The sequence below is a fragment of the Euprymna scolopes genome, chromosome 18 (genome assembly GCF_053919585.1).
Source record: "Euprymna scolopes isolate OS-2025 chromosome 18, ASM5391958v1, whole genome shotgun sequence".
Classification (NCBI taxonomy): domain Eukaryota; kingdom Metazoa; phylum Mollusca; class Cephalopoda; order Sepiida; family Sepiolidae; genus Euprymna; species Euprymna scolopes.
The window spans coordinates 107538120-107553587 of NC_136499.1; the positions used below are offsets into that span (position 1 = coordinate 107538120).

Here is a 15468-nt window from a genome sequence, read left to right on the forward strand (position 1 = left end):
AAATATGGTGTAAAGTGGTGGCTGAGGGTCAATTGATTTAGACTTATAAAGACTTGAAGCACAATTATTAAAAATGTTTAAAATGGGTGACTTGTTTATGAAGAAGCAAAAAAGTACATTCTGGCAGATTAAATTTCATTGCAAGTATATAGTTTCTCCTTGGCACAATATATTTTTTCTGGACAGAAAATAAAGATTTTTTTATTTGATTTTTTAGCATGCCCTCCTACACATACCCTCCTCTCCAGATTTTACATTTTTGAAAATTAATTACTAGCTGGCCTAGGGATAGGCTGGCTTCTGCCTTTATTAAAATCTTTGAGTATGATATGACCACATGCATAAAGTCTTTATTTTTCTTTCTTCTGCAGAACGTATGAAAGGATACCCACAAAATTTTCCACGTAAGTAATAAGGCAGAATTTCAAATTCATTTTCAAAATGGCTGATCAAAATATAATTAATGATATAAATAATGTCGCCCCCACACTTCATCTTATTATATATCCCACCCTTTCATCCTTCCATTCGTCTCTGTTCAGTGTTTGTTTTTTTTTTTTTTTGTTTTTTTATTTTTATTCGACCTGAATATGTGATTTTAAAATTAAAAAAAAAAAAAAAAGTTCTATATTTTATTTACCTTCTTTTTAGAAGGTTAGATACAAGGTTATGTGTTTGTTTGATGAAAGTGTTTCTGTGAACTGGACTGACTTCGAACTTTGCACACCCAAGTTTTCAGTCTGTGTTGTTACCCCCTCCCCTCCTCCTCCTCCTCAACCCCCCCACCTCTTCCCCATAAATTATCTTTTGGCAGCCATTAAGTATTTCTCCATTATTTTACTTTTTTTTTATATTTAAATTTCTTTTTATTTGCTTGAAAATCGTTTAGTTTGTGCTATGTGAATCAGAAGGTCTGGTGTTCAATCCTTGATGGCATACACTTTGCTTTATGAATACAATTACAAAACAAAAAAAAATTTTTACCCTTGTGTGGAGGCAAATAAGAATTTATAGATTTACAATTTGTTCATTTCTTGCAGTTTATTTTACACTGTAAGTTAAAAAAAAAAAAAAAAAAAGACCAAAAATCAAATAAAAATTGAAAATTTAAGTTTTAAAGACCAAAAACAAATGCAGAGTATTTTTCAATGAATAAACATTTATTTATTAAAATTAAATTTGATATTTCGATTCATAACAAAATCTTCATCAGGAAAAACAAGTTTTATCTTTTTCTTTTTATGTATTTTTTTTTTTTTTTTTTTTTACACAGTGATCACCACTTATCAAGGCCCGGAAGCCACTCAGGGATAAGGGTTATTGCAAGTACATTACGTTAGTGAGGAGATTTGCTGAAGTGTTTACTTAAGGGGGCGGTTCATTAGGAATTTGTTAACATTGGACTTGAAGACATCCAAGTTGTAGTCCGGAGGGAAGCAGGCAGACGGAACAGAGTTCCACAGGCGTGCAGTTCTAAGAAAGAAGCTTTGTTCATGGAATCCGCGTTTTGATTTAGGCACAGATATAGAGTGGAGGAAATTTTTCACAGTGGATTCAGCTAGACGGGTGTTTTTCGTGAAAGATTGGCGAGGGGGGACCAGAGATTGGAGTTCAGACGAGCATCTGCCATGGAAATAACGATAAAACAAGGACAGGCTCGCAACGTCTCTTCTGTGGGAGAGAGGTTGCAGGGTAGAGAAAAGGGCACCCCCCACTAAGCCACGAAGTCTATTTTGTACTCTGTCAAGGCAGGATAGGCATTTCTTTTTATATACCATATGTGGTGGTGGTGCCTGGCACATTTCCCTCAGATGTTGTCGAAGTGTAGAATTCAAATGTCCGATCCAGTAGAAAAATGCTGATCTAGCATGTATTTAAGTAATGAAAAAGTCTACTGTTTAAAGCATTGTTGAATATCGAATTTGATTTTAATAGGTTTATTAATTGAAAAAAATTCTGCACTTGTTTTTGGTCTTTAAAGCGTTAAATTTTGAATTTTACATTCCATATCAACAATATTTTAAACAGACTTTTTCATTACTTCAATACACACCAGTGTTTTCTACTGGTGATCTAAAGAAAGAAAAAGACCCAACCGTTTACTTTTTAATTAGAATGGAGAATTTCTTTGAGAATTCTGCCAAGACTAAACTGATTTCCTTCAATAATTACAAGAAACCTTCTCTGCCACCAATAGCAATGGCCAGTGACTCCCTGTCTGAGAGTACATCTTTCAAACTGCTTGGCCTAACGTTCACAGGAAACATGAGTTGGAACAATTATATTGAAAACATTGCCAGGGTCGCTGCGAAAAAGGTAGGCTCTCTCTACCATGCTAGAAAACTACTGACACCTGAAAGTATAGTGTACCTCTATAAGGCCACCATTCGCCCATATATGGAGTATTATTGTCACATTTGGGCTGGTGCATCTGCTACTAGTCTCTCGCTCCTAGACAAGGTTAAAAAAAGAGTCGCAAATCTGATAGGCCCTGAACTGGCATCTAAGCTTCAGCCTCTGTCCCATCGACGAAACGTTGCATCCCTCTGCCTGTTCTACAAGTATTTTAATGGTGAATGCTCTGACGAACTGCAGACACTTGTGCCCCCACGACGTAGACACCCTCGACAAACCCGACAGGCAGCTAAATCCCACCCCCACACAGTAGAGATCCCTAGATGTAAAAGATCTTTCTACTCCAGTAGTTTCTTTCCCAGAACCGCTAGACTCTGGAATTCGATTCCAGGTTCCTGCTTCCCTAACTGTACTGACATGCAGAAGTTCAAGTGCAATGTGAACCGACATCTTGCTGCCCAAATCCCAACATAGTGCCCCAGTAGTTGCTGCCCCTGATAGTAGCCCCCCCCCCCCTACACCAAAGTGGCAATGTGCCTTGTTTGGGGTGAAAATGTAATAAAAAAAAAAAAATTCAATTCAGGTTGCAGAGATTGACTTTTTAGTTGCTTTCTCTCTTCCCCTCACCACTTGAAATGATTAAGCCTGGATCGGGGGTTTAGAAAAAAGACCGTTTTTACTGTTAACTTTTGTGTAACAGAATGGATTTATTTTCATTTATATAAAATGCACATTGGGTTTAATTATAGACTAGAAGATGAAAATTACTTTTTTTTAATCAGTTAAAATGAATTTGCATTTAACTTTTTATTTTCAAGCAATGTTTGTTTTTTCCCTTTTCAACCCTTTTCCTTCTTTTTTTCTGTTTTTAACATGGCATATGCTAACTAACTGAACTAACCCTTTTATAATAAAAAAAAAATAAAAACTAACTTTACTATTATAGTTGACAAGTTTTTTTTATATAGAAGTACTATATTTTTGTTTTAGTTCCTTATATCAAGTGGCTTAATGCCTTGTCTGGAGCGATTTCTATTAAAAAAAAAAAAATAACATCAAGAATTTTCTCTGAACTCAGCATTTTCTACACATAAATCTATAAGTAATTCTTCCAGCATCATTCAAGAATATCATGTCATGTGCGTTTGAAGGTAAACAATCATTTCTTACAGCAGTTAACCGCACTAGATGTAATTCACTGTGAAATAATTATTTTATTTAAAATTCACAATGTTTCAGTTGATGTAACCGTTCATTTTTTTTTTTTTCGAACTTGAAAATCTTTGTTGAACCCCAAAATTTTGAACTAAGCCCCTTAATAATCTATGAGAGTAGATTGTTCTGTTTGTCAGCCATGACCAGGTAGAAACGTTAATGTATATATGTAGTCAGTATTGCCTGTAGTAAGGATTGAAACATCTTCCTCTGGAAGACTGTCACTTTAGAACTGTTTCTTACTCTTTTTACTATTGCCTTCGGGCCAAGATCAAAGTGTAGTATCTGTTCTTTTTACCATTAAGCTATCAGGAGGATTCTGGTTTGAATTTTGGGAAGCCTAAAAACTAATCTGAGTATAAGCAATACACATAAAAAATTAAAATAAATAAATGTCTTCGTAATGGCATACATCTCTCTCTTTTTGACGAAATGGTTATTATTGACCAGCCATGGCACTCTTCACGAATCGTCGCCATTGGCCCTCGTTTTGCGCCATTCTGAGCAACTCAGCCATGCTAATGTCCATGATGTCTCTAGAAGTGTAAGCCATTTTGAGTTTAAGATGGTTCGCTGTTACACACAAGTCGTAGGTAGGTGACTTGTTTGTAGTAGACAGTTCCACAGAACAAAATATTCTTACCGTGTCGAAACCCGGGAAAGAACATGTGAAATTGCTCCAGAAAAGGTTTAATATTTATGAAGCAATTCTGGTTTCTGATTGGTTGGCAGCAGAACGTGAATTATTTTGATTCGTCAGTTCTTAGCAGCATCGTTAATAAATAGAATCGTCCGACTGTGTGGGATCATACCCCACCAAAACGTCCAAAATATTGCAACAATGTCCTTCACATTGTTTGTCATTCTTGTTTTTGGCCTTCCACATCCTCTTTTGCCAAGGGTTGTACCAAAGAGCAGATCTTTTGTTAGGCCGTCTGTTCTGGCCACATGTCCCAAAAATTACAATTTCCTCTACTGATGTCGTCCAACAGTCTTTGGCATGGTCGAATGGCATGCATAGACAAAGCTTAATCTGAGAAAAAAATCTTGTTAATTTAAGAAATTCAACTAAAAAAAAGACAAAGTTGTGATTATTTTTGTACATCGTATGGTTGGATATTTTTCCCTCCTTAAGCTCGTATTTGGCACATTTTTATATTACTTTTTCAGTAAAAATGTTATATCTTTGTTAAAACACAAAATTAAGCAATGAAATTTACCATATGCATGTATTTTTGTGTTAAGGAATCAGAATATGCTTTAAAAAATCTCCAGAAATTAACGGTTTCTATGTACTTTGCAGTAAATGCACATAAATATGTTGCAATACCTTAAAAATACTATAACTCCATTAAACAAATTCCTGATGAACCGCCCCTTTGAGTAGACAGTTTATCAAATCTCAACACTAACGTACTGTACACGTCATAACCCTTATCCCTGAGTGGCTTCCGGGCCTTGATAAGTGGTGACCACCTTGTAAAAAAAAAAAAAAATTAGAGAACTCAAAGTTGCAATGGCATTTTATGTACAAGAAACTGAAATCTAATACTTTCAGGTTGACAAGAAAGTTCTTGCAGTTTTTAACTTTTAAATTGAGCATATTTTGGCTGAAACAAAAATCTTTTGATTGAAATAAACACCATCAGAATTAACATACTTTTGCCAACGTAAAACCAGTATATTTATGCCAGTAAAGTTAAAAATCTTGTGTTCTGGTGGCGATGAAGTCATTGAAAGTGTTTTTGATATCACTTGAGTCTTTGGAGCATTTTTCATGCAGAAAGTTGTTGAGATGCTTGAAAGTGATAGTTAGTAGGGGAGAGATCTGGAGATAATGGCAGATTCATAGACTAATTCACTCAACTTCTGCAGGGTTGATTTAGCAATTTGTGGTTGGGCATTGTCATGGAGAATTCGGCCTTTTCTGTTGACTAAGGCTGGGTGTTGTCGAAGTTTCGGATCCATTCTTCGTCGTAATGGTTTCTAATGGATGAGACCGGTTGCAGAACACCAAACAGTCAGCATGACCATCTTTTTGTGCAACTCTGGCTTCGGAAAGTGTTGTGGAACTTTGTTGGTGTCTAACCACTGAGCTGAGCGTCGGCTGTTATCATAAAGAACCAACTTTTCATCGCGAAACACAACCTGGTCAGTTAACGGGTCGTTCTTGTTATGTAAAAGAATGGAAGATGACACTTCATAATGGTGTTTCTTCTAGCTATTGTTAAATTCGTGAGGCACCTATTTATCAAATTTTTTTTATCTTTCCAATCTCTTTCAAGTGGTTGGAAATCATTGTATACGTTACCTCGAATCCAACAGCAAGTTCTCAAACGGTTGTGCATCGATTGGCTTTGACTAAGACTCTTAATTAATCTTTGTCAACATACGATGGCCAACCACTATGCTCATCATGTTCAAGACTCTTGTTGCCACCACAAAATTTCTTAAACCACCATCGTGCTATGCATTCAGTTGTGGTTCCTAGGCCAAACACTTTGTTGATATCGCAAGCTGTTTCAGCAGCTTTTTGGTCTAGCTTGAAACGAAATAAGAAAATTGCGTGAATTTGCTTTTTTCCATCTTGTATTTAACTTTCTGAAAAGAGGACCTAATTGTTTTAAAATGGTCGTAATTCAAACGATTAGATAGAGCGAAAAATGTATCTGAAATGATATATAAAGTAAAGGTATTATAACGGAAACGTATTTGAAAATACATCACTTGAAATTAAAAAAAAACTCTGCAAGAACTTTCTTGTCAACCTAATAGAAATGTTTTAAAATGAATAAATTGCAAAATTTCTTTAGTATTATTGTAGATTTAACACCTTCCACTGAACTCCTACCTCTGATTTCCCATAAATGAGATTCTACCGTTTTTAGACATTTGTGTGAACACTCTGAAAAACTTGGCAGAAAGATTTAGAGTGGGGATTAGTTTCATATATAAATTTAATGTAAAATAATCTAAGGTCATTCTAGTATTTACCAATTTTTTTTTTCTATGGGAAATAATGTCTGTTCATTTTTCTTTAAAGGGGTGGTGTCTTATATTTTTTATAGATGATTGTGTGATTTTAAGGTTTCTTGTCGGGTGGGGGGTTTGCCACTTGGACTTAGACTTAGTGATAGGGGTTAAGGAAGTTTTTTTGTTTTTTTGACAGGGGACTTGCTATTCAAATTTATAGTTAGTGTAGTTTTTGTTTTTTAGGAGAGGACTTGCCACTCAGAGGTAAGGTAAAGGGAGTTTGTTTTTTTTTTGTTTTTTTTTTGTTAAAATTTATTTAGGGAAAGGGCAGGCAGCTTGTCACTCATGGTTATTGCTAGTGATATGACAGTTCCAGGGAAGGCATTTTAAAGAAGTAGACTTGTCACTTGAATCTAGGGTTTAGTGCTAAGGTAATTATTTTTAGGCTAACTTTTCAGCTAGATAAATATCTAAAGTAGGGCTAATTGCTAAAACAACAAAAACAAGAATGATCAGGAAATCATTTTACATTAAATTTATATGCTGACTAGATCCCTCGTCTAATTTCACTCTTTTTTTTTTCCCCCACCAAGTGTTTTAGGGTGTTCACACATAATTAACTTAAAAAAGGTAGAAACTTTTTTTTTTTTTTTTTTTGTGGCTAGAATGTCATTTCTAACTAGAATAAAAAGTTTGGAAGCATATTTTAAAACCAGTATTTTTTAAAGGAGACACTATTTTATAAAAGAATCACAAACATTAACTTAATTTTAAGCCAAAAAAATCCTTTTATTTAATAAGTATGCAATTGTATGTATAAAGTTTGTAAAAAAAATCGCTAGTTTTGAAAACAGCTGCTGCTGGCTGATATTATTATTGCAGATAATACTGTCAACTAAAATTGTTGACTTTTGCTGAAATGAAGATAATATTTTGTTTTGGATAAGGTAATTAAAAATTGCTACTATAAAAAAAAAAATCAAACAATTATAGTTTTAATGTATGATTTGGATGCAAAATATATTTAAAAATGTTTGATATTAATGTTGAAATCTTATTTTTAAGACAAAAAAAGGAATGGGGCAGTTTATTTCATACCCTGATAGAAATTGTTAATGTCTTTCCCAATTGGTTTTCAAATTCCCTTAAGAAGAGTGGTTATAAACTTTGAAAAGTCTTTGTTTTTTTTTTTTAAATTAGTGAAATAGTGTTAACATTTTTATTTGCCTGAAAATGTTTAAAATATATGTAGATTCAATCCAAGTGGTGTCTTGCCTGGTACAGGCATTGATGGCTATGACTTTCCATCTATCGTTCTCCATCGAGGCATTCATGAATTCATTGTTGCTCATCATTTTTGATGTTGCCCAAGTGTTCAGACTGTCAACATGTTTCTTGCTGCTGTCCTTTGCTTCTTCTACCCACGATCTTTCCCATTATTCTTTGCTGGCTGTCGGAGAGTCGTTTGATGACAATCAGGTGCCACGTGTCTATCATGTTAATCCTTACTGAGTGAGGCATTCTGATTCCAAACTCTATTTGCACTGTTTCTCGGATAAAGAGTTTGATGTATTGCCATAATTTTCTTTGCAGTTTCTTTCTGTCCGAGCAGTAATTGTACTAACCATTGTACCCAGAGGTATCTTCTGTTCAACACAACGAAACATGAAACCATGAACAGAATTATTTCTGATTGCTTCCATATTACATCAGTTACCTGCTTTCCATAACCTCACGTTATCCTGATTGGGGAGCCTAAGGGGGTTCTCTATCATGCCTAAGGGTCTCCCACAAACTAGTGGAGGGGAGGATTTATCTTACTTTTCCTTTGACAGTAGTGCTGTCCTGTTCCCCCAATGTATGTAGATTATTATTTATTAATATATGTAAAAAAATATTTATTTCCAAAGAAAATGGTAGTATTTTTAGGACTTAAAGTGTTTTTGTATTAAATATGGCTATTTTAGTAGAACTTTTTTGTAATCTGTGCTTATCCCGGGTGTTTTATGATCGGTGGGTATTGCTGCGACATCATGTGTCCCCCCTCCACATGACAACATTGTCAACCTCAACATTGGGTGCCGTGGATTTCTTTCATTTTTATCCTCTCATTCTGGTCCTGTTTATGGTTATATTGAAATAGTGTCTCACACTGGTGGCCATTGAGGAGAGTACACGGGCACACAGGTGTAAAACTAAAATTAAGCACAAGGAAACAAAAAAGAAAAGAAAAAAAACAGAACAAACCCCAACACTTTACATATATATTGGTTGTATTCTGGGGGTGTGTGCGTGACACCATCGACCATCTACATGTTAAGGCCCACATTTATATCTACTGTCGTGACTGGGGTTGTCAGTTGCTAGATCAATTCATGCCCACATCTGCTCCAAACCATAATCTGTGTCAAACTCATAACTTTCGTCAAGCGTCCCACTGGACTATCAGTTATGTCTGCCATGGACTGTTGCAAAAAGGCTCCTAATTGTCAAAGCAAGCACTGTCATAACAACGTTGCAAAACACTGGCATCTACAAACCGCTTCCTAACATGATTAAACGAGTTGTCAATCCTAAAGTGCCCTCAAAACAAATCTAAATATGTCTACATCGATTATTCCATCTTTTTTGTTAGATTCATTGCTACACCCTGACCAACAATCCCATGTCAAGTTTCTTTTGTCTACGCCAGTGAACAGCTTCCTATCTATTGTCTACTATTTCTTATTTCTTTTGTTTTGTTTTTGTTTTTGTTTTTTTTTCTTTTACATCTTAACACTTGGAGTGGGCCTCCTATAATATCACATTGCTACTCTCTATAGAATTTTTTTTTATTTTGACTGAAATTCTGAAACCTAATTTTATACTTATTTTTTTTTTTTTTTTTTTAGTTTATTTATGATTTGAAAAAACAAGTTTAAATGAATTAAACTTGCTTAATCGCAGTTTCTTTTTTTTTTTTTTTTTGTTGTTGTTTTCAAATTTTCCCCTTAAAAAATATCTGTTATCCAGATTTGTGTTTAGGATCTTGTATAACCATGATGAATGTGAAAGGGGGTGTCAAAAATGTTTTTATTTCTCCTAAGAAAATGAAGAAACCATTTTATTATTATTAATGTCTATCATTATATGCTGTTTAATAAAAAATTTAAAAAATGAATTTCTTTTTCCCCTCATCATTGAGATCCGATTATGTTAGATAATTTACTACCTATTTAAATTAATTGTAGACCCCTCCCCCCTCTCCGTTTTGTTTAATGAAATACTTTGATAAATTAAATGAGTTTCTATTAATAGGATTGAAACTGCTGGAAGAGAAAGGGGAGATAATCTCATTAGATTAACTAACATTTCCCATTTCCTTTCAAATTGTTTCCAACATTCTATTTTAATTTTAATCACCTTAAAGACTGTATTCTAATATATATAAATATATAAATATAAATACCTTGCTGCACACATGCTATACGAGCTTCACCTACCTGGTTTTATGTGCTGTGCAATGAAGTCCTTTTAGTTTTTAATTTTTTATCTGTTTGCAACATTTTATTAATTTAAGATAGACAACTCCTTCTTCAATGTAAACTGAGTTATTCCCCTTATTTTTTAGGTGATTATTTTAAAATGCTTCATATTAGCAATCGTCTGGGCTTGACCAAGTCATTTTTAAAATTGTAGAAAAAAAAATGTTATATTGCTAATAACGCAGTGTACCAATTACAAATGAAATCTGAAGCAACGTTTGATTTTAGCTTAAATGCTATTTGTAAATCAGACGAGATATTTTAAATAGTTTAGATGTGCAAGATAAAGTTAGATGAGAATCTGGTAGAGAATGTGTATGTGAAATAAAATGGAAATAAACGTAATCCGGGTGGGATGCAGTGAAGTTTATATAGGCATGTATGGATCAATATTGTGCTGAAAATCTTCAAAACGTCTGAATAAAATCAAATCTGATCAGAGTTTTTATGTCTGTTATTGAAATAGCACACATTTCTGTAAAAGGAATAGCTGTCATATCTCTGTGCCTTTAGTTGGGGTAGGCTAGACTGTTTTATTTGAAACTAGCGGGGGTACCCGGCGTTGCCCGAGTGTTTCTTTCCGGGACGGGGGGGGGGGGGGGGGTTAAAAAATGTTATAGTAGGTAAGTAGGAAGGATCAAACCCGGAGTCATGAGTAAAAGTAGGAATATAAAGTGTGAAAAAAACAAAAAAACAAAAACATCTGCAACGTTAACAGTTCGGCCACCAAGAAAAGTCCATTCCAGTTGTTTAGGGGAAAAAAAAAAAAAAAAAAGACTACGGTAGGTCGGCGCGAACGTGAAAATATAATGTGAATTGTCCAGCACGCTAACCACTACACCACAGAGCACTGCAGCTTAGTTTAGTGATTTTAAATAACTTCACATGAAAGAACTACGAAGCCAAACCGGTGTTCTCTTCTCAACTGTTCCTTGTGAACGATCCCCAAACGGTGTTAAGTGGTGGCAGGGGGAGGAGGAATTTATTAGAGAGAAAATATTTTACCACTTCCATTGATCTTAACCGATTTTGGCCGTGACTTCTCAGCAGAAAAAGTATAGAAATCTAAGATTATCGAGGAATTTGAGAAATAATAAGCCTATAACACACCTCAGATATTGTTCTGCCGTTTGTGCATATTATATTTGCATGAAATATCTTGATTTTTAATCCTATTAATGTCAAAATCAGACGGGGGGGAAAATGAGTTCATTTTATTTATATAGAGATATCTTTAACATAGGCAATGCTGCACGCTTAATAGAGTGCAGCATTGCAATGCATATGCAGATAACAGGCTTGCAATGTAAGAAATATTTAGCTAAAAGGCCACACAAGCAATATGGTGGCTCTTTCAAATATTTTCTTGGACACAGGATTTCATGCTTTGATTGTGAACTACTTAAGATTTTCCAAAACTTTATGATCATTCCAGATGGTGGCATACTCTGGTCAGCAAGTTTTTATGTCCATGATTTTTTAAGATGTTTTTTTTTTTTAATGAAAATTATCTTCATGCTCATGAACCAAACTATGCCGAAATGAGTACTAAATTGAAAATTTTTTATTAAATAGTAGCACGGAAACTCGACATTTGGCTAGGATTGAATGAGCATCAATGAATGTTCTACGATTATGCAATACTTTTGTTGTCATCGAAATCGGTTAAATCGCTCATTTTTGTGTTCAAAGAATTTGTGATGTCAGGATCATTGGAACACGCAGACGAGCTCGTTATAATTTTAACACAATGTATTCACGGTAGAAACCTTAAATTAGTTACAGAACGATATTAAGTACCCGTGGATGCCGTTCTCCTTCTAGAACTCTCTAGCCTTTTTCAGGATCTATAAAGGGCGATAACTCTTGCTTTCTTTACAATTATTCCCCCTTTTATCACTATAACACCTATTTTCAATCAAATCGATTTCACATGACTCCCTGCAGTGACTTAGTTCACAATACATTGTACTCTACATTGCACTGTAGAGAATCTGTCGATTTTATAAAATTTTCCTTTATAATGGTTTGAATTAAAGTTTAAAATGCAAAAGTATCATGGTCCAATTATGCTTTAAACAGAAACATTCATTTTGAACGCGTCCCTGTCTTATTAAAGAACCTGGTCAAAATCAGGGTGTTCCTTTTTTAATTGGAGTTTTTCAATTCTCGCTTTTTGATACTTATTGGAGGTATTTCAATACAAAACCTTTCTAAGAACACTCCCGGGCGCATAAAGTACGTTTTGTGTGACCCCGCCCCCCCCCCCAAAATCTGCCCAACCATTTCAGAGTCCATAAAGAACCCACTCATACACACACACACACACACACACACACACACACACACACACAGTACCTTTTATATATAAGTAGGAATATTCATCCAATGATACTTTTTTAGCTGTTTTCTTAGAACCCTGGGCATTTGTTTACAATTCTACTCATGGTGGATCGACCGTTTTCGTGAATGAGTTACGATGACCATCCATAAAGTAACAATTACAAAATGAAAGTGAAATAGCACCCCCCCCCCAAAAAAAAAACATCAATATAACCAATACAACTGAATAAATATATGTATACATAAAATATATGTATGTACTTATTGATTTGTAAATCGCCACTTGTTCTCGTCTTCTCTTACCAACAACGACTGTATTTCATTCCTCGCATTGTGACAGCCTTCTAAATCTCTACTACATACCTATCCCACACAATGCTTCAATCCTACCCAACTTCCGCTCCATCATCTAGCATGCTTTGAATCGATCTGTTACGTCCACCATTTGAAAAGGGAATTTTTCCGAAATTAATAATGGATATTGTCGCAGACATAACAAGTAAGACATTTTACCAATACAACTATATATATATATATATATATATATATTATATATATATATATATATATATATATAAAAAATATATGTCTGTACTTATTGATTTGTAAATCGCCACTTGTTCTCGTCTTCTCTTACCAACAACGACTATATTTTATTCCTCGCATTGTGACAGCCTTCTAAATTGCAGTTGCAAATCTAACACTTTACTAACTTACTAATTATTTAAAAAAAAATAAAATATAAAAACAAACAAACAAAAATGTAACCATATAACTAAAACTGCTTTTTAAATTTGTAGATTTAAAAAGCGAATAAATACAACGCAGAATTTTTAATAAAGATTTATTTAAAAAATTTTAAATCCGGTTTGTTTTGATATGACGTCATCTTCATGCATAGAAACAGTTTGTATGTTTCTATGTTTCTTTTTCCTTTTCCTTCCTAATAGTAATGGTCTTACTAAAAAAAATAAGATCTTCAACAGTGATATCCCCCCCCCATCTTTCAATCAAGAGGATCATGCAAATTTTTTCGCCCTTCGATTTAAAAAAAAAAAAAAAAAAAAAAAAAAAAAAATCACTGAAGTTCACACAAACTTTGCTTTTCTAGTGACAAGATGCTACAAGGTATGAAAAAGTAGCACAAACTGTTTGTATGCTTGATAGATTCTATCATCAAAACTAAGTTGACTTTAAATTTTTAAATAAGTGTTTAAGAAATAAGAAAACTGTTGCATTGACTCAACTTAAAAATTGGAATCCAAATTTAAACAATGCTTTGAAGGTGAAAAAAAAAAAATTGAATAGTGTTTTTTTTTTTTACTGTATTCGTATTATTCATTGCTTTCAGTTTGTATTGTTGATTTTTGGCTTTTTTTTTTTTTTTTCAGTAAGTAGTTTTAAGAAATTTGAACCACCATTGAACGCAAACATTAAGACCTGTTACTTTATTTTTTTTTTTTTCTATATCATTCTCTCTATGCTCGAAATGTCTTAAACTTTTTTTTTTTTTTTACAATCAATTTCAACTGGCAATTGTTTGCGTTCTTCTTCCTTTGTAGCCCATAAAGTTCTTGTATTTAATCAAGGTAAGCCTAGGCGGCCGATAATCGGTCATTTTCACATTTGTTCTCTCTTTACCTTTTTGGCCGTCATTAGTTAATGCAGTTATGTGTAACTCTTCATTTAGAGTCCATAAAAACCAAAAGAAGCCTTTTTTTTTTTTTTTTTTTTTTTTTGCTTTATCTATTTACTAAAATGAAGTTAGTCTCTTGGCCAGATGAGAACATGCTTTTGTTATCCTGAAAAATCAGAACTTTTGAGGTATCGGATTCAGAAAAATTTGTCTCTATTTTTCCAATGCCAAAAACGATTCTTTTCATTTTTTTTTTTTTTTTAAACTTAATTTAGCATTGCTGATACCAATGATAAATATTTATTGATTTTAAACTACCAGTAAAACTATTTAAATTTAATTTTTATTAGTAAAGAAGGGCAAGTTTAATCTTAATAATAGCCTTCAGCCTTCTTCAGGTACATTGTTAAACTTTGGGATCTTAATGAAATTTCAAACTGAACCTTGTGTAGTGTGATTTCCATTAAAAGAACTAATCCATATAGGTAGATTATTTTTATCACATCAACCATAACCAGTTAATAGTTTTGAGTAAATTCAAATAATTCAAAGATAAAAACTACAGATTTATTATGGAAATTTACCAAGCAGAAATGCATCTAAGCAGAAATTCTCCACTTTCACTCCATGGGGATTTCTTTTCTGGCAATGATATTGTAAAGAAAGTTTTATGCCAAAATTAGTCACATACCTTAAATTGTTACTTAAAAAAATTTTTTTTTTTTATATTTTGCATGTTTGCTTGCTTTCCCCACCCCTGCCCCGAATCTCATGCACTGTCTATTCCAAGATCCTCCTCTTTTCACTTTAGTCCCAGCGTATGTGCACACTTTTCCGACCTTCCCGCAAGCTTTTCAACAAAGAATCCTATTTCATATTGCAAGCTCATATCACATAACTTGGACTCCATTTATTGTTTGTTTTTAGGACAACTAAAGAGTGCTTTCTTTTTTTTCTTTTCTTTTTTTTTTTCCAGTGAAGCAAAGTGTAGTATCTGATACTACACTTTGTATTTTTTGTCTTCGGTCAATGAAGCAATTTAAATTTTTGTTCCCATCCAGATACCCCCCCCCCTTTTCTTTTTGGCAGTTGGATTTTTCTGACATTAAAAACTGACCTTGTGTCTAACATGGCCCTCATGGCGAGACAAGTAAATAGGAAAAATTATCAGGTGCTTGCGTGATAACAAGTTTAGGCTCAATGTTACTTAACTTTGGTGATCTAGCGAGAACCAGTGTGTCGGTGTGAATTGGGCTGCTGCCTAACTTTTACTAATATTCTCGTAAAAATGTATGAATAGTAAGGTAAACTTGTCCATCAAATGTTCGTAGTGCAATTAGATGAAGTACTATTGCCACATCTGGGCAGGGGCTGCTAGAGGCAGTTTATCTTGCCTTGACAGAGTTCAAAATAGACTTCGTA

The 15468-nt window shown here is 33.9% G+C and overlaps 1 protein-coding gene across 6 annotated transcripts in view; it reads left to right on the plus strand.

Moving 5' to 3' along the window:
* LOC145297746 (mediator of RNA polymerase II transcription subunit 15-like) overlaps positions 1-15468 on the plus strand; it is a 179902-nt gene that overhangs the window by 106938 nt on the left and 57496 nt on the right. For 3 of the 6 annotated variants that reach the window (XM_080143971.1, XM_080143976.1, XM_080143973.1), the window contains 2 exons: positions 372-404; positions 13973-13999. In XM_080143971.1, the coding sequence (XP_080000097.1) occupies positions 372-404; positions 13973-13999 (60 nt within the window). The remainder of the gene's footprint in view (positions 1-371; positions 405-13972; positions 14000-15468) is intronic. The other 3 variants (XM_080143972.1, XM_080143975.1, XM_080143974.1) reach the window with 1 other exon arrangement.